The sequence below is a fragment of the Pygoscelis adeliae genome, unplaced genomic scaffold, assembly GCF_000699105.1.
Source record: "Pygoscelis adeliae isolate BGI_AS28 unplaced genomic scaffold, ASM69910v1 Scaffold64, whole genome shotgun sequence".
NCBI lineage: Eukaryota > Metazoa > Chordata > Aves > Sphenisciformes > Spheniscidae > Pygoscelis > Pygoscelis adeliae.
In genome coordinates, this window is record NW_008824652.1 from 399,099 (window position 1) to 419,724 (window position 20,626).

The window sequence follows — 20,626 nt, forward strand, 5'->3', positions numbered from 1 at the left end:
GACACGCTCCAGCACCTCAACGTCCTTCTTGTAGTGAGGGGCCCAAAACTGAACACAGTATTCGAGGTGCGGCCTCACCAGTGCCGAGTACAGGGGCACGATCACTTCCCTCCTCCTGCTGGCCACACTAGTTCTGATACAGGCCAGGATGCCATTGGCCTTCTTGGCCACCTGGGCACACTGCCGGCTCATGTTCAGCCGGCTGTCGACCAACACCCCTAGTCTCATTCCTCAGTGATGAGACTGTGATCCACAGTCTCCTGGGAATCTTCCATTCTGGCAAACCGACCTTGGGCCACGAGGGTTATTGGGCAGTGGCGTTGCCTCTCAGTGGTGGATCAAACTAAAGACCACTTCACTGAAAACCTGTCTTGTGATACATGTAGGAATTAATAATTTCAACAAATGTGAACAAACAAGATCATAGGATAACTTGGATTGGAAGAGGCCTCAGGAAGTCTATAGTTCAACCTTCTGCTCAAAGCAGGGTCACCTATAAGCTCAGACCAGGTTGCTCAAGGATCTATCCAGTCGGTTCTTGACAAGCTCCAAGGCTAAGATAGAACAACCTTTCTAAGCAGCCTGTTCCAGTGCCTGACTGTCCTCATGGGAAAAAAAATGTACTTTATATCCAGTCAGAACCTCTCTTGCTTCAGTTTATGTTCCTTGTCTCTCGTCCTCCTGCCATGCGCTGCTTTGAAGAGTCTGGTTCCGCCTCCTTAATACCTTTCCCACAGGTAGTGGCAGGATGCTGTTAGGTGCTCCCAAAGCCAACTCTCCTCCAGACCGAAGGAGCCCCCTTCCCTCAGCTTCTCCTCACAGGGCAGGTGCTCCAGCCACTGACTGTCCTGGTGGAATTCTGCTGAACTCACGCTACTTTATCAGGGTTCTTGTACTGTGGGGCCCAACACTGGATGTGGTATCTAGATGTGGTCTAACAAGTGCTGAATAAGCCTACATTAGACTTTACAGAGAGGTTATACAATAAATGTTGCAAATGTTTTCATAGATGCTCACTGATTTACAAAAGAAACTGTAAGCTGCGTAGGTATAATGCCATTACTTGGAACTGAGTCTGCCCTGAACCCTGAGATTATAATCACATTGTGGTAATTAGTATCATAGACTCTGAAGCTTCCCTCTTCTGCAGCCAAATGCCTGATTCGTAAAGCTGTGTGAACCCTAACTTAAAACTAACTAGTGTGGGTCCTCAGAGAAATGTAGCTGTTACAGTACAACATTCGGCACAGGCTTGCCCCTGTGCTACTTACTGTCTTGGGTGAGCACTACAAGCTGAGACAGATGTTGCTGCAAGTGTACCCAAGCCAGCTGAGTCAAGACAATTTAGTGTTGATATATTCCATTTTCATGATGGGAAGCATTTACAAATGAAACAGTACTTTACCAGGACCGTTAAAAGGCAAATAAAGTTGAAGAGAAATACTGTAACTTCTGCATTTTAATAATATTGTCCTGGCTGGAAGTCTGTGCACAGAGAAGAAATGGTTTGGATTGCTAATGTGATTCTGTGTAATGGAAGCCTCTAAAATAACCTTTATGTAAGTGATACTAAGTTTTTGACGGTGAAGGATAACATTGCAAAATAAGAGACCAAAAATTAGGTGTAACATTTAATGAATAATGGATTTCTGGAAATTGTTAGAGAGTATCTGTGGAATGCAGAGCTTCTACTCCTTATATTTAGGCAGGACAAAAAAAGAGGCTGTCTTCAGTTCTTCGAACGTTTTGAATGACACTCCAGAAATCAAAAAGGGAATAGCCACCTCCTTTATTAGCATTTCCACCATGATATAATTTGCTGTGGTTATCAGCAGTCCATAAAAAACACCCAGGAAAAAGAACAAAACTTTTAATTAATAGGAGAAAAGTAACCTAGTTATGACTATATCTGTCTAAGAATTGCAAGCTAACTTGAGATTTTCCGTCACTCATAGCTATAGCACTGCATTTCCGTTCTGGTCTGGACTTCCCCTTGTAATGTATATGTAGCCAGCATACTTGCTTGGTTAGATTTCAGTTGAGCAGCAACCAAATATTCATCTCAAAAAAACCCCAGAAAAAGTATATCAACTTCAGTAGTCACCCAAGTACATGAATGGCTAATTCATGGAAGAGTCTTTTACACTAGTTTCAGAATAACCACTGTATGCTCCATTATTTCTGCTTGTAGAATGCTTCATCCACCTCTTCATCCTGGTTGGGTGGTCTATAACAGACTCCCAGCAGGATATCTGCCTCGTTGGCCTTCCCCCTCATCCTTACCCATAAACACTTGACCGTATCATCATCACAATCATTGAGCTCTAGACAATCGAAACACTCCCTAACATGCAGAACCAAATATATTTTCCTATATTCACATATGTGCTTTTAACTCTGCTAACGAAGCTATCATAATGTCAAATAAAATGTCACTGTGATCATGCCTAATTAGCATTACAAATTTGGTTGAAGAGTTAAATGGCCAGGTCCTTCAGGGTGTAAGTCAGTCCAGCTCCAGGCATTTGTGCTCAAAAGATTTACAAGGGCTAAGGATGTGTCTACAGACTACTGAAATGCAGGCCTGAAAAATACTGCATTAATGAAATGCAAATCATGTTTCAGTTGTTGAATGAACCTGCTATCATCTCAGGTGTCTCAGGCAATGAAACTGTAAAACTGCTCTAGTTGGGATACAAAAAGCAAATAAGTAGTTACAGTCTCTGCTGATGTATGGGAGCGAAACACATCAGACCATGTAAAGCTTAATATTGCATGAATGGCTTGGTCCAAAGCCCACTGAAAGTCAGTGGATAGACTGTTGTTATCTGATCTGAAGGTGATTAGTCAGAAATTAAGGATTCTACGCCTGTTTTTTACCCAGTAAAAACTGAAGTCAGTTGATCATGGCTGGTTTATAAAACAGGAGTTAATGACGTGCAATAAAAAGTTAAGCTCTCATAGACACAGAAAATGTTTTTGCTAGTGACACTATGTAAATGCAAACACATTATTAAAAATAGATCACAATTGACATTATTCAAATGAGGTTTAATTCTCTGTATAATTTGAAGAAAAATTGATGCAAGTCATATCATCTTTAATGACAGCTTAAAGACAAATTTAAACAAAGCAATTGAATTTCCATATGAGCTTTAATTGACAGTTTAACTGAAATAGTCAAACTTTACTAATTTCCAAGGTGAGGTAATGGAGTTTGCCTAAGAACTTTAATAAGGATGGATGGGCACAGTTCAATACACTGATACTATCTCATAAATCTTCTGTTCCATGACAAGTACAAAGTTATACACATCTAAACTATCAATTTAAGTTGTCAAAAGCCTTTGCTATGAAATTATGCAGTCTCAGTGATTGCTACTGAATGACTGAAAAAACAATTTTTGAAGTTTCTCATTGAAAAGCAGTAATTGTTTATTTTAAAGAAAGACAAATCAATAAAAATATGTAAAAGCATTAAGAACACTATAGTATCAAAGGATGTATACTGACATGTGGCTTCTGTGTAATTTTTTTCAGGGCCTATATGTTCAACTGCATCCTACAAATAAACCTTTCAAAATAAAATTAAGACGGTATTAAATCCAGACATCTCCAAACATCTCTACATCCTTTCCTAAAAGGATCTTCTTCTGCATATAAAACTGGTGAAGTCAACTAACCACTCACTAGATGAAGCCAGAGAGAGTTCTTGGTTGAGCTGTGAAACACCGTGGCCCATCAAGTATCCCCTTCCCTGAGACCCAGTACAAAGCAAACATTAATTCCTCCCCAGCGTCTACAGGGATGTTTGCATGGTGGGCTGAGAATTAGCTGGAAGTTTAGCAGAAGACAAACACCTAGTGACTGAATTTTATGTATATTATTGTATCAGAAAAATTCTGAAAACAGGTTTGCAGTCCCAATACACTTAATGAAGAAAAGAGACTGTGTTTGCTACTTTTTCAGGGCTGAACATTTACCTTTCAAGCACATTAACAGGGAATTTAGCAAGTAATAAATCACAGTGGTGGTAAGTGCTCACATAGATGCACCTGTGGGCTTTTGAAAGTGACAGCTGAAGCACAGGTGGTTTCACACCAAGAAGCACTTTTAAACACAGGCTCAGTCTAAGCCAGGTTATCCCCAAGCCATCTCCGTTCAGTGAAGGAGCAGTGTCTCAGTACAAGAACAGTCTGTTGCACCATATTACCACATCCAAGTATATTGCACATAGAACAGGGACGAATGCTAGAGCTCCTGAGGACTAAGCCTATAGTTGCACTGCTGTAGGAGAGTCCAGCCCAGCACCTAAGAATACCAAGTCAGGTGGAAATTGCCTTCACCTGCACTGCTGAGCAAAATTATGTCCAGTTTTCTGGCCCTGAGGCAGAGTTTCACTTTCTCTGGACTATGTGTACTTGGTGCTGTGTTTGCTCTGGGCCCAGTGTAATGCCCAGTGACCCTAAGGTGTGATTTTTACCTTTTGTGTATCTTTACCAGTTCAAAGTGTTTTAATATTGGAAGAACTGTGCTGTAGACAAGCAGAAGCAGTCTTGCATATGTGAAATTATGCATATGCACTGGATTTAGCATGAGGACATAAAGATGTTCAAAGATCTAAACCTGCTGGGTAAGATGCAGAGCCAGCTCTCATGGAGTCTTATCCATACTGCCTACTGGGAGTGATCCTCAAAATGTGCTAGGACCCAAACTGCCAGTGTATGGGATGAGAAAGCTAATTGGCATGCGCCAAACCCAGTCCAGGGACAAACTAAGCAGTACAAATGCTGAAGTTTTGTTTCCTGGGGCTGTTTGATTCAACAGTATGGACACAGCTGTTATTGCTAATTTCTATCACTCATCAGTGCATGGTTGTTTTTCTGCATCCAATAGATTTTTTGTTATACCTGCACCTATACTGTAATAGCGATAGTACTATGCTTGGGCTGTTATGCTACTGAATATACTGAAGACATTTGCTCTTCCTCATACAGGTATGGTCAGGTTGTGTGCTATCATTTATATATGCAAAATGTTCTATGTATACTGAATAACTCATTTCTTCTCCAATACTCAAATTAACTAAGCCAATAGGCTTGCAAAGTTGTGCTGATTGGAGGCAGATCATCGTGTAAAAAGTGTTCATACTTTTACTTGATCTTGGACAGAGAGGACACAAAGAAAATCCTTTCTTCTCCCTTCTGTTTGCAGTGAGAGACAAACAAGTTAATTTACCTGATCATCTCATAACCTCAGGAAAAAAGTTTGTTATGATTCAGCTTGCAGAGACTAATTTGTTCAAATCAGCTTCCCAAACCCAGATATTGTACACAATGCTTTTTTTTTTCTGAACTAATCATGTATTTTAATTAGTAGGCAATGTTTTCCAGCATAGAACTCACAGAGTCTGCACAGCTTAACTTGTTGTGTGTTCTGTAAGTTGTCCTTAATCAAAGAGTCAATCCTGTTGTGTCTTATTGGCAGTACATGATGTGCATTGATTGTGGACAGTGATCTATTTAATTAGCTTATTCATGTGTCTGTGTAAAAAAAGGCCACGGGTGCGAAAACCAAGAGATAACAAAAAGAACTGAGAGCATCTTCAATTACAGTATTCTCTTTATCAAGCTCTGAATTTAAATGATCTGCTCTGGAAAACAGATGATGAGTTCATGTAAATGCAAATTAACACAATGAAAGCTTGCTGCTTATAAATGGTGTTTAGCTCTTCAGGTTTTTTTTTCTCATTCCACCCCTTACATCTGTATTGGAGACCTCAGGGTTTTATTTTAGTAAAACTAGTGCAAATTGAGCGATTATTGTATTATTCCAAATTCAGAATGACATTTCTAAGATCCATGCAAACTGGAGCCTATAATGAACAGTAAAATAGTATTAAAATCAAAATGACAGCATTTTATACCAACTTTAAACACAGTAAAGCTTTGATCCCTCTTATATATAATACATGTTAACTACTGAAAACATGAGAGAATGAAGAACAGACTTTAAGAGTTTAGTAACTCAATGGACAGAAAGATAAAATTCAGGTACCTGTGTAGAAGATGTAATTTGAGGGGGCATGAATACAGACAAATGTTGACATTAACGTCACAACAAAGATCTCACAAACCAAAAGATGCACTGAAACAGGCATCATAATTCACATTTTTTGAACAGTCTCATGGCTGGAATCAAATGCCAGTGTAAAGTAAAATAACTTTTTTAGCTAAGCTACACTGAAGACTGTCAAGTTCTCAGCTGAAATCAAAAGTTGGAACAGTATATAATGTGCTGGCTGAAGGCCTGATAGAAACATTTTGGTAGAGCAGAGATTTATTTTGTAGCAGAATGCCAGAAATTGCTTGGATTCTTTAATTTTTTTCTTCCTTACTAAATTTGTAGATAAAATTTAACTTTATTTTTGGGACCAGGGAAGGGGGAGGAATAAAAGTAAGGGAAAAGTATTTATGGATCAAATAATAAGAAAGGAAGAAATATTTACCTTAAGAGAACAGACGAATAAGCCTCACATCCTTCCTCCTTTTCTGGAAAAGATAAAGCCAAGGGCAACGGTGTTGGGAAACGTAATGGGTTAAGTTCTGTTATACCATCAATGATGGGGAAAAAATGTGTATAGAATGTTTATTTATTGAATATTTTCCAGCTCAGAAATCACGGTCTGCATATCTTAGCCTCTTGTGTGTTCAATAACTTGTCCTTTACCAAAGAATCAATCTTCTCGTGTTTTATTGGCAGTACATGATGTGCATTGATTGTAGACTGTGATCCGTTTAATTAGGCTACTCATGTGTCTGTGTAAAAAAAGCCCCCAACTGCCAAAAAAAAAGAGATAATAAAAAGAACTGAGGGGTCTCCTTTATTTTTCTTATTGTTTACCAAGGAACTTGTCAGCATCCATTGAATTTGAACATTAACACCAGGGTTGAACCTTAACAGTAAGGGCATACCTTCTCATACCACTGTTAGGAGAGCAGGGAAATCTTTGCTTGAGAACACCAAGAAATCCAAAAGTACAAATGGCTTGAAAGAAATACAAATTCTTGGAAACAGACTCATTAGTGACTACTGAAGTTGACTCAAACTCTAGCCGAGGAAGCCCGTGAATCACAGTCCATTTAAGCTGGGTGAGTATAAGTTTCTCTGTTTCTCATACAGTTCTCTTGGTTGACAGGTGATTACTTTGAACTAAATGAGTGAATAAAAATTAAGCAAACTCATTAACTTTGGGTCCAGCATATTTCTGATCAGTTGTCTTCCATATTTTTAACTACAGAATCCCCTTCACCTGCAGATGAGTTTAGAAAACTCACTGAGTTCTGACGCTGACGTCACTTTCTCAATCCTTGCGATGAACAACTGGTTTAATTTCAGCCTGATGCTATGCCAGCAGGAGTGGAACATCACAGATTTTCTCTTCCTCACACAACAGAGCTCCAAGTTCCATCTGGGATCCATTATAAACATCACAGCAAACCTCACTTCAGCCAGTGACCTTCTGAACTACTTACAGTTTTACCTGGAGAACATCAAAGACACAACGTCTACCATGGTGATGTTTGGATGTGACATGGAAAAAACACGGAGGATTTTTGAAATAACCACCCGGTTTGGTGTGATGCCTCCAGAACTTCACTGGATTATTGGGGATTCACAGAACGTGGAAGAACTGCAGACAGAAGGTTTGCCGCTCGGTCTCATCGCTCATGGCAAGACAACACAGGCAGTCTTTGAGCATTACGTACAGGATGCAATGGAGCTGGTAGCAAGAGCTGTGGCAGCAGCCACCATGATTCAACCTGAACTAGCTCTTATTCCAAGTACAACGAATTGCATGGACACAGATGAAAGGAATATCACTTCAGGGCAGTATTTGTCAAAGTAAGTTTTTCCTTTTTTTCTTTTTTGTAGCTAATATTTGTGGTATACAAGAAAAATAATTTTCCTCCCCCTCCCCACCCTTCTCAGTAGCTTAGCTACCATGCTGTTAACCCTCCCTCATACACATATTTGTTTCAGTATTTCCTCCTGCTTCATTACTTCTGGGCAAATAATGAAACTTAAACTTAGCCACAGAGGGAGATTAAGCCAGTGGTGGAAGAAGACACTGTTCCACAGAAGCAGAGATCACATAGTAAACATAGGCTAGGTTACAGACTATGGTCTGAAAGTGTGTTGTATTTATGTTTATGCATATGAGGGAAAAGTCAGGGCTAGTGTCAAATGCTCTGAGGTTTTCAGATACCTGAGAGAATACAAAAAGCAATCAGAGAGTATAAAAGCAGATGTGTAGCCCTTGCTAGTATGCTTCCATGGAAAAGAAACAAAAAAGATGCACCTTGACCACCTCAGAAGCCACTGCTGCTGGTGAGAGCACTCAAAACTACCAAGTGCTCTCTCTCTTGCTTGGTGCGGGAGGCTTCTCTTTCAGCTTCTGCTAAAACTATTCCTGTAGACCACTGCACATCACTATACTGAAGTTATTCCCAAAACCACTTGGGGATTCATGTCTAGAAATATTCTGGTTTTTAACATATGAGAGGAAAAATTGCATGGTTCTTTTTGAAAACAAACAAAAAGGTCCTTTCTAAGTATGTGAATTCATCAGCGGGTTTACATCCAGTGACTGTTGCATGTTTTCCCCCATTACACCTGGTTTTCAGCCTACAGATTTTGTTGGATGGAGTTGGGATAAAAGTTCTTGAAGCTTTTTGTATGTTTGCAACTTTTTTTGAAATGGTATCTGAGATGTGTCTTCACAATAATGTGGTAACAGCACCGCTCAAAACACAACCATTTGAGACCCTAACAGTTCCTTAGTCAGCACTCATGCATAACTTAGGGGTCAAAACCCCCTTGTTTCCAAAGAGTGAAACAAGGCTTGGGAATAAATGCTGCACTGGCTTGCAATATCCCCACTGACTTGTGATGTTAATTTTGTCTCGTTATTCTGGGTATTTTAACTAGACCATACTTAAGTCCCTGAACAGTAAAACTCAGCGAGAGGCTTCTTAAAGTAACAAATGTTTGAGGACAGTAGTTTTACGAACAGACTTTTTGAGGGTTAAGGAAGGGACAAAGAAAAAGGAAAGCAAAATTAAAGCTCTTAAAAGTATCCTGCAAAGTATTTCTTCATCATTGCTTTGTACAGAAAACTATTAGCTCTCTCATGAGCAGTGACTGCTCTAACTTTTGTTATATTTTGGGAGACAATATTCAATTTCACATCTATGAAATTTCTTGTCCCTTCATCTCAGTAAGGATATTGTGGAAAAGAAAAAAGTATCATATGCTTAGCCTTTTTTTCCCTAGGCATCTGCCTGTGGACCTTATTAAAGACAAAATAACATTAGATAAACCCTTGTCCCGAATCACTGCAGCTGTTTTTATAGTGTATAGGTCAGACAGATACCTGATGGCCAGTACTGGTGTATTTGAGTTAGCAGCATAACTATTAACTCTGAGCGGTACCAATAATTTCTCAGGCATGAAGCACTGATGAGTGGCTTAACTGTGACCAACCTTGTCCACTGCACGAGTGCTTTTAGGCAAGTGGTACACCTCCAAAAATGAAGCTTTTATCTGATGCTTAATTGAGTGTTTACTAACGTGAGCGTTTTCCTGTCTGAATGAACCCATCTGTCTTGATAGGTAGCTTTGGAGCTGCGGTGGGCGGGGATGGAGAAGGCACAGTGGCACAGAGCTTTGCCTGCCTTAACTTGCAGTGTGTAGTTAAACAGCAGTCCCACAAGCTGCCACAGCTGACACCTGAGCTTTCATTGCCAACACTGCACTTATACATTGGCTGTGGAGGCATTTAAATGACATCCAAGAGCAGAATAACAATTGTGAACAAGACCAAGATCTGGTTCATGGCAAAGTATGCTTTTATCTGTATGGATATGGATATTGATATGGATATAGATGTACAAACCCCTGAATATTATACTGTTGTAAGTCTCCATCCTTCATTCTTCCTACAATGGGATCGATTCCTCGATCTATTCCTGCCTGATCATGGGAGCATCCTTGTTGACGGAACAAGGCATTAAAATTTCAAAGCCTCATCTTGTCTCATAGCTTTAATTAGTCTTACAGCTTTAACTCTCCTTCCTGGGTAATTTCAGCAGCCTGCTATTTGCTTGCCCATTCTCATTCTTGCCTCCAGTAAACTTTCCAAGAAAGATGTGGAATGACCAAGCCATCAAGCTTGAAAGAAAATGAAATCATTTCATTAAATCATTCTTAAAGGTACTACAAAGATATCGCTGCTGGAGTATGGTAGTACTGCTAAAGCTCTAATGAGCAGTTCTTACAACAAAGCACATGAAAAACAAATAAAGCTGAAATGAGCAAATGACACACTTTGGACTCATTGGTCAAACTGAAGTGACACTAGTAAAGCTTTGATACAGCTATCACAGGCTATCAGTGTGATCATCAGCTCACACATACTGACATAGCATCAAGGATATTCATTCAGCTGTCAGACTTGAGGATCCGGCCCTTCACGTTCTGAAATTTGTACATATCATCTTTCCATACAAATCTGTCAGTAGCCCTACTGAAAAGATATTGCTCAGATACTGCCAATGTGTCTATGCAATACTCAGCACTTGTAATTCCCAAAGACTCAACTAGAGATTGCTGGCTTAAATAATGTATTCAGATCTTCTTATCTATTTCCTAAAGTTATTGAGTAAGGGAGTTTTTTCGTGAAGTCCCTGGCATGAGTTTCACCAGGGCTGCATACAGCGTATGCAAATGATTAGCAGCCATAGCCTCTCACGTATAAAACAAAGTGTTGTTAAAATGTATCTCCCACATGGTTCCCCTCATTTGTTTTGATTAATGTCCTGTCACTACCAAAAATATAGAACATGCACATCAGCTGCAAAAGTAAGCCACTAACTTGATAAGGTAGTGAGGTCATACATTTAAATGCTACTAAATCTCTCAGGTAACAGCTTCTAACACAATTCAAGCATAGGACAGGTACAGAGGGCTCGATTCACCCTCATGGGCACACTTATTTCTGCAGTGAAAGTCAGAGAACACAGTGCATAAATTCCACTGTTCTCATCCTACCTGCAGAAAATAAATCTAATGCATTATTCCATAGCTTCATCTGCTCCCAAAGTACCCGGTCTGCAGCATTCTGATATACAAGTTGTGCTGTAGTAGCAATGTGGAGCCAAATTCATCAGAACTTTCCTAGCATATTCTATCTGAGGACTTGTCTCCCTCAATTTTGGCATTTTGTGAACTGTTAACACTATTTTCCACACTTAAACAATTTTTTCAAAATTTTACATACAAACCTATCTACACATGCAATGGTTTTACTGTTATTGCCATAGTGATGGCTTCGGCGTATATGCCCAGCAAGGCTTGTAAGGAAGAAGTTGCACAATCTTTTACAAAGACTGAGAAGGAAAGATTAAAAACCAGCTAAGTTTACGGGCACACAGACCTTTCTTTAGTGCTTAAGATTGCCTGCCCCGATAAACTTTGTCTTGATAGTAGAGTTTACATGCACAAACATGCAAGTACGCCATCAAACATGGAACACAGGGTAGGAGGAAAGGACTAGTCAAATAGTGGCAGTCACCACTGATTTATAAAGTTATAGTATCATTTAGCTAACACGAGACTAAGTGGTAAAGGATTTTAAAAATGAGAACCACAGTTATATGTCTGTCCCATGTATAAACACCTATGTGCATTTTTAGGCATAATTTTCAGGCCCAAGTTAACACATGTACCGGTCAATTGCTTTTGACAGTATTGGCTGTATCATCTTTCTCGAAACTCAACCTACTCAAAATAGACTGCATAAGAAGAACTTTGAAGCCATCTCAGAGAAGGCTGTCAGACACACAACCACACTCAAAACTATATTATTTAGTTTTGTAAATTTACCCTTTGCTGGGAACAAAAATTTACCCTTTGCTGATATGATCTTGAGACATACTCAGCCCAGAGTTTTAACTGCTGAAACTCCATCAAAAATCATGAAAAGTCATCAAAACAAAGGGTAGAGACCGGGCAGAAGTAAGCATGCACACACACTTGCTGTGGATTTATCCTTTTCAAATCAATTTAAGGTTATTTTTTATCTGCTCTAACTATTGATAAACAATTAACACTACTTAAAGTTTATGTCTTGTTTATTGAGGCTGGAATGACAGCTATAGCCTTTATACTTCTTTCAAGACTTGCTTTCATCCAATTCCCAGAACTAATGTGAGGTGTTATATTCTACTATGACAACTAGATAGTCTGTCTTCTGAATGCCTCTTATTGAAAAAATATGTGCCTGACTTAGCTTACATCATATTAACAGCAATCTAACTCAGTTGTTCTTAGTGGAATCACCATACTAAGACTTATACAGTCTTAATAGGGTCCCTCCACAGCCCCTGCAAAATGCATAGCAGCTTTCTTATTAATGGAGTGCAGTTCAGCTGGTCATGGTCTTTACATTAAAAAGGATTTTCTCCTTATAACACTTATTTCCTGCTCAGTTCCCTGCTCCTTTGTCCATGTCATTTTAGCCTTTTTGATAATGAGTTACCAGAAGCTGAATTCAACATACAGGGAGGACAACTACTAGCAAATGTTGCCACACAATACAAAGGAAATACTTAACTTTATTGTGAATATCTGGAAGAGTAAAAGCCCAGAAATCTCAATGCAAAATGTGCAGTGCAAAACTGGCACACTTCATGAGATCTGCTACAATGTCAAAATTGCACTTTTAAGAACATTACTTTTGCAGATATTTTAAGAAACTTCTTTTTTTTTTGTAAGAATTAAAACTGACTGTCCTAGGGCAACCATCTTTCACTGAGTCCCTTTCTTCATTCTGAAGTGGCTAACAGCGATTTACCAATGCCGAATTTGCTTTTTCAAATACAGATTGGTTCACTTCAGAGTGCTTGAAAGCTGTTGACAGCACTTCAGTAGCCTCTCTTATGTAAGCTAGATCTTACTGAGATTATAGGATTTTTCTTGGAAGGACATTTCATACATAATTTCCACTCTTCCATTTTCATACATATTTTTATCTAGGAAACTGACTACAGATCTGGTGAGTTCAGTTTAGAACTAATCTATGTTTCATTAATTTATGAGGCAAAGGTAACTGAAAAAATTGGTGTTCTCTCACTCATTTTTTCTAGTAAGTAAAAAGAATATCTTTCCTGAAGAGTTTTCATTTATATTAGATAATGTGTAGGAGAGCATTCCCAAGTACTTCAGTCATAAATTAAGTAAGTGGCTTGTTCATCGTGCCATAGGAAAGCTATTAATGATCCAGGTGTTCAGCAGCATCCCCAATCTATTCTCTTAAACATAAATTCATGGTCTCTGCATATGCTTTAGCACGATGACTTCAGTTGTCTGCTTCTGATTACTCTGCTTTCTCCCTCCAACAGGTTTTTAGCCAACACAACTTTTGATGGTCTCAGTGGCCACATTAAGGTGAAAGGCTCCTCCATTGTCAGCTCAGAAAACAACTTCTTCATCTGGAATCTACAGCATGACCCTGTTGGGAACCCAATGTGGACACGTCTGGGGAGCTGGCAAGAAGGCAAGATAATCATGGACTATGGGATATGGCCAGAACAGGCCCAGAGACATAAAAATCACATGCAACACCCCACCCGGCTGCACCTCAGAGTGGTAACTCTCATTGAGCATCCATTTGTCTTTACAAGAGATGTAGATGATGAAGGTCTTTGCCCAGCAGGGCAGCTGTGCCTGGATCCTTTGACCAATGATTCAGCTGTGCTGGATAACCTGTTTGAAACCCTTCAAGGAGGGAATGACACCGTTCCCATTGAGCTGAAGAAGTGCTGCTATGGCTACTGCATTGACCTGCTGGAGAAGCTAGCTGAGGATATGAATTTTGATTTTGACTTGTACATTGTTGGTGATGGAAAATATGGAGCCTGGAAGAATGGCCACTGGACAGGGCTGGTGGGAGACCTTCTTGCTGGCACAGCTCACATGGCAGTGACGTCATTTAGCATTAACACTGCCCGCAGCCAAGTGATTGATTTCACCAGCCCTTTCTTTTCAACCAGCTTGGGCATCTTGGTGAGGACCAGAGACACAGCAGCTCCTATTGGAGCCTTTATGTGGCCACTTCACTGGACTATGTGGCTGGGGATATTTGTTGCTCTCCACATCACAGCTATATTCCTCACCTTATATGAGTGGAAAAGTCCTTTTGGGATGACCCCCAAGGGAAGGAATAGGAACAAAGTGTTCTCTTTCTCCTCTGCCCTGAACGTCTGCTATGCGATCTTGTTTGGAAGAACAGCTGCCATCAAAACTCCCAAGTGCTGGACTGGAAGGTTTTTAATGAATCTCTGGGCTATTTTCTGTCTGTTTTGTTTGTCCACATACACAGCCAACCTAGCAGCTGTCATGGTAGGAGAGAAGATCTATGAAGAGCTTTCTGGAATACACGACCCAAAGGTAAAGCATGTCTGATGTTATTAACTCAGACTTTTCTTCTTCCCAGTCAAAATTCACTGCTGCATAATTTATGGTTTCTAATAAAACCAGAAAGCAATCTGTGTGCAAAACAGCAGTTGCACTACAATTAGTTACCATCTGATGGCACTTCAGTAGGGAAGTTCAGTGAGAGAGAATCTTTAAACATCCATACAAGTGTAGGGGGGGATTTCAAAGATTGAGGGTGAGGAGGAAGGTGAAGGATTTTGATGTTGCTCACTGCAGAGAAGAGAAGTGGCATCTACATGCAGATTAAGGGTTAGGTTTCAGTTTTGAAGTCCCTTTGGCTGTAGTTGTTTTGATTAATTGATTTGGGTCATCCTGAGATTGAATCAAACAAAACAACCACACAGTACAAAGACAAAACCAATGATGTTCTAGGTAGGATTTTGCAAGTATTTCACAGGCCATAACTGTGCTAACAAAAGCATTACTAGCAAAATTGCCCATGAATGCTAAATCAAATGGAGCAGAACTGAAATATTTTGAAAAATCCTACCTTCTACATCAAAACAGTGGAATTCACTTTACAAGTAGTCAGACGTTTGATTTGCACTGTTTCTGCTGGGGAACTGTCATGGGAGAAGATGAATTATGTTGTAGACAACCCATCTCCAAATAGCTCAGACTTTCTAGTACTTTTTGGTAAGGCAAGGAAAAACGTAGAAGCAGGACTGCCTCCACCCACTCTCTTCCCTACTCCCAAGGGGGGATGAAGGGATCTTCAGTTGGAATTTAAGTCCAGTCATTTTATAAGACTATTCTGATTTTGTTTGCCACTAAGTAATGATCATGAAAACGTGCAGAATGGTTCGTAAAGAGAATACATGGCTGCAGGTGATACAAGAGCAGGCATCCTCTTCACCTGACAGTCACTCTAGGGGACAGGGTGGCAACAGCAAATTTCCCTTGTTTGTTTGGGACTTTGTCCAGTGAAGGTGCAATTGTATTGTCCACAGTTTTATACGCATGACCTAACTGCTGGTACATAGCTTTGAAACCATCCACCATTAATTTGTCTCAGGTGACTGAATTGATACAACATTGTGCCACCGGAAGAAGTCATTTTAAGAACTCAAGAACTGAACATTTATTTTGCCTTCATAAATTGTATAAATAAAGGTTACATATGTCCCTCCAGACAGCAAAGGCCGAGGTCCATCTGTTGTGTTAGTAAAACCTTGCCTTCAGACTAATGACCATACAGTTTTGACTTTGTGACTACGACTTCTGACTCACCTCCTCCAACATTGTCTAGATTGTTTCTACCAAAAATATTTTAGACAAAGAACAATACTTTTTATGGTTGGCCTGAGGCACTCTAAAATTAATTTATGACTTAAAGCAAATTGCTACTAAGAATCTGACCTTCCCCTCCCAGAAAAAATATCATAAATACTGCATCAATAACTTCACCGATTTAAGCTGCAAAAGTCCAGGAATCATGCATTTGTTTTATTCAAAGCATTTTGAATAAGCAAATGAGAGTTGTCGGCTGAATTTCACCAGCTCCAGGCATCTCTCTGTTATAGTCATTGTTGTGTGAGCCATAATATTGGCTTGAAAATGAGGTTGGTCCTCTACTCTTTGCATGGGCATCACCTAATCCATCAAATCGCACCAGATTACATCCTATTTTTCTGCATAATTATTGTGACCATACATGGAGTTCCTAAGACAGGTATTGAGAAATTTCTGCAATTGCAAGAAAATGAAATTATTCTAAAGCTGCACTGTAGAGCTTGGCTGTTGAGTTACAAAATTGAGCACAGAGTATTGAAGCATATCAGGCACTGCAAACACAGGTCTTAGTCCGGAACAGAAACACTGATGACTCATGGTTAGTAACCTCAGTGATCCCATTAAATCGGTGCCATTACTGGCCCTTCCTAGACAGGCACCTCTCTGCTTCATGGACTAGATCTAAGCTTCGGAGTAGTTACCAGTTTCCAATGTGGAAAGAATAAGACAAGGTAGATTTTATGGAAGAGGATTGCCTGCCATTACATGAACTACAAAACAGTTTCATATATTTCATTCATGCATTTGCCTCCAAAGTCTTAGTCTGTAAGAGTAGTTATAATAGAAAATATACTGGTTTAACCTTTTCTCACACGGAGCCTGAGCTGTGCCTTTTCAAAGTTCTTTCTAAGACTTAAAGCTTAGGTTTAGGAAATGTTTGGGGCACAACAGTTGCAGAGGTACATGCACCACTTTTTAGTTAGTTACTTAAAGCATTTTTACATGATTTAAAGATTTTGTGGGTTTTTTTCCCAGGTCTGCTTACCTTTCTTTTCAGTGGTGGAGACTCATTTCAAAAAGAAGGCAGCAGGATGCAGAAATCTTTTTAATTTTAACATACTTTTAAACATTCTCCTGCTGCTCTCAGGATACATATGCCCTTGTACTGTGCTTTTGAAATGTATTTAAAAAACAAAGCCCAAAATAGAGAAGCAACCTTTTTGAGGTGATGTAAGACATACAATTTCTTCAGGCTGGCAGCCACAAACAGCAAATCCCATCTGAGATTGCTAACAGTCAGGAAGGAAGGCAAGTTGGGAAAAATTAAAAGGTTTTTTCCAAGATTAGAAACCTGGTATGTAAGGTCAGTATTGCCAGGAATATCTATGCTCTCTCTTCTGGTTACAAAAAAGATACAGTTAGATATAGCCTGAATAAATAGTATCTGCCTTTCTAGAAAAATTCATGTTACAACAGTGATGTTTAATTGACTAAGCAGTACAGTGTTTTAGCAGTTGCTCATTGCAGCTCAGCAAAGGAAACACGGCCCTCCTGTGTTGCTGAAGTCTCGAAGGTACAACATTTTTATCAGAAATCAAAAGAAAATGAGTTGCCGTGCGACCACTAATCACAAGCTAAAGTGGAATACAGAATTAAAGATACCTCAGTTGGACCTTTAAATGCACTAATGATGTAGAAGTAAGGAAATGTATCATCATGCTGCTGAAAGGAGGAGTGGCCAGTGAGGCAAGACAAACCAGAGTAGTAGGCAAGAAATGGGAGCCTGGAGAATTAACTTCCTGAAATATGTCTTGAATTTTGGAAACTTAGTATGTATTTTCCATGCAAGAATCTTGACAAGGGTGGGTCACTAAAGCCAAATATCTGAAGAATCCATCAAAGCTGGCTACTCCCCTTACTATGTCACATTTCAGGTGACATTACAGTAGGAGCTACAACATAGCCAGTAAGTTGCAGAAATATTAAAGCAATGTCCTGCCACCTTAAAATCTTACTCTTCTAAGAGAATGGGTGATTTTGGCCACAGCTGCCCTCTCTTCCTCATTTTCTAATCTTACACATATTAGACCATTATCTCTTGCCAGTGGAAACTGGCAAACACAGCTTTTGGGGAAGAAACTCACTTGAACATGTTCAGTTTGCTGTTTAAGCACAAAAGGGTAGCTATAGGATGAACGTGCCGTTTACCCAGATGAAAGTTGCAGCTGTGTCCTGATTCCCTCTTAGGAAGCTCTCCACAGTACATGGCAAAGAAGTTTAAAAGCTTGTTTGCAGATAGAGGAGATAGAGACAGAGGAAAAACATTGTATTTGGATCATTTTATATTGCTTTTATCCCTTCTCTCATCTGAACCCCAGAGGCTTATTTCAGTTTTTCTCCTAGTGTCACATCTTTGGATGCACAAAAAATTACAACATTCTTCTTTGTCAGAGTGCTTGGCAGACCAGGCACGTCATTGTATGAGTTGACTTCTTCACAAGGTCAGTTATTCAGCCTACAGGCATGCAAACGAGCAGCCTGCCTTTGAGCTGGTCTGATCATTTGTCCTACCTACCTGTAATGGCCTGGAAATGGCTGGCTTGATTCCTGACTTCTCCCAAACCTGCTTATCACCTTGTTTATTGTATAGCTCCTTAGCCCCTTGGTGATGACATTATACTCAGTTACAGTTGGAAAAGCCACCACCCGAAGTTTTTATCCTTGGCTGCGACCAGTGCACATTTTCACAGTGGCAAGACTAGGTTGCAATAGGTAACTCCTTAAAACAGAGCTAGAAGAACACGTAGGTATGCAGATGGGGACAGGTAAGCCTAGGACAGCTGGCCGCTGTCATCTTTTTCCTGACTGACAGGAGGTGATTACATTACAGATCTACAGCAGCGAGCTGAGTACGCTGTAATTGAGTACTGCCTCAACCTGAGACACAGGCTGAGCAGAGAAGGGCACATTGATAAGGAAGGGGCTCTGGGTACAAAAAAGAGAATTTGCTACTATTCTGCTTCAGAAGCATGTATCTTTATGGCTGTTGTCTCCTTTAGCCAGTCTCATGACAAATCCTGATATTTTATGTTTCAATTTCCAGTATGGTTTCCATAAAGCAGTACTATCTGCATGTGAGTAATCTAGGTCTCAGTGCCACAGACAGGGAAAAGAAGAAATTAGCTGCAAGTACATAGCAGTGTCAGTGCCTTCCTTTGCACAGCAAGCCTGCAACTGAGGCCCAGATCCAGTAAAACTCTTCATTATCAAATGCAAAAATAGGGTCTTGTATTACAGGATCTCCCCAGGGAGTGGTTTTTTTTAGTAGCAAGGGGACTTGAAGCAGGGACTTTGCTTTCAGGCTTCTAATGCAAGAGCACATGTTGGAGATGCACCATAAATTCAGGAACGTGTTGCATAGTTCAGATTATCTGAGGCAAAATAATTGTGGAAGCCCAGAGGACAGAAGAAACATTTCAAATATGCCAACAAGAAAGCATACAACAGCAGAAGGTGAGGACCTGGACAGATTTTCCATAAGGTCGTCCAACGCCTGGCCTTTCTTTCTGCTAAAAGTGTCATTCTTTCAACAATATAATGAGCTTTTCAGGTGCTATCTGACCATTGTCACTTCTGTGACAGCTGTCAGCTTTTCTTTGCCATCTTTAGGATACACTATGGCTGTTCATTTATTATGGTTATATTTTTACTTCTCTGGATCGCTTTAACTTCAAAACACCCTTTGTCAATGGCAGAGTTCCTTTCCACATTGTATTTTGACAGAAAATATCAAACCTATTGAGATTCATTTAACAAAAAGGGCTACACCTGTGAATCCCACCCTCAGCAATTTTGTTGTGTTATCTCACCTAACTTTATATGTCTGCAGTGGAGACATTACGTATGATTTACTCAGTCTACTATGTTTTTAGTTAGTTGGGAGAGGTAGGCACATTGGGCTGCTGTTGAAGACCCCTACTTCAGGACAAGATCACCCAAACCATTCCCTGAAAGCACCTACTTCTCTCCATCATGCACGATGGTGTACTAGCACGGCCAGCGCTCATGTCTCACAAACGCGGCAGATGCCCCAAGGAATACACTGCAGACACCTACAATCACTCTGACAAGCCCCATCAAGCAAGTCCTTTCAACAGCCTTGGTGTGCTTCGGGATTAGTCCTCAGAAATCTCTGCTTGTCTTCCAATCCATTTTCTGAACACTTGCTCTTACAAGCTGCCCATCTCTTTATTACAAAACTAAGCACTTTGACTAACCCAGACAAGGTATTTCTGAGATTTTGTTACTCAGGAATTCAATATGTACAATCACCCAGATTTTTGTTTCTAGATGTAAAATATAAAATGTGAGGGTGCAAGCTCTCATTTCTGATTTATGAAAATCTCAGTTAATTTAGAGGCCTTATGGCTATTGTTATATCAGTTAAAAACTCCCTGTTACATGTATTAAAACAGTCCAGAAATACCAACTGGCAAGTAACCGCAGATGAGATTTAGCAATACCAAACCGTAAAAAAGGAAAGGCCCAGCCACTTTATAGGCCTTTTTCATCATTAGAGGCACAATTCAAATACCCCTGCATTTAATGATACTTCCCCTCAAGTTCAGCAAGCTTTAGAGTGAGGCCATAACTGTTGTGTGTTTATTGATAAATTTTCTTCCTGAAAAAAGGAAGCCTTGTAAGAATTACACTGAAGAAAATGCTTTTAAAGACTGCCGTGGTCTTTCACTGCAGCAACATAAGATGAATCACCATAAGGAGTGCCACTTGCACTGCTATGTATTAAATATATAATGAAATAGCATGTATTTAA

At 39.8% G+C, this 20,626-nt stretch overlaps 1 protein-coding gene across 1 annotated transcript in view; it reads left to right on the forward strand.

The window, feature by feature from the left end:
* The window catches only part of GRIN3A (glutamate receptor, ionotropic, N-methyl-D-aspartate 3A), a 121,908-nt gene that overhangs the window by 71,402 nt on the left and 29,880 nt on the right, over positions 1–20,626 (forward strand). Inside the window, exons 2-3 of the mRNA XM_009322537.1 lie at positions 7,301–7,905; positions 13,464–14,511. Coding sequence (XP_009320812.1) covers positions 7,301–7,905; positions 13,464–14,511 — 1,653 coding nt within the window. The remainder of the gene's footprint in view (positions 1–7,300; positions 7,906–13,463; positions 14,512–20,626) is intronic.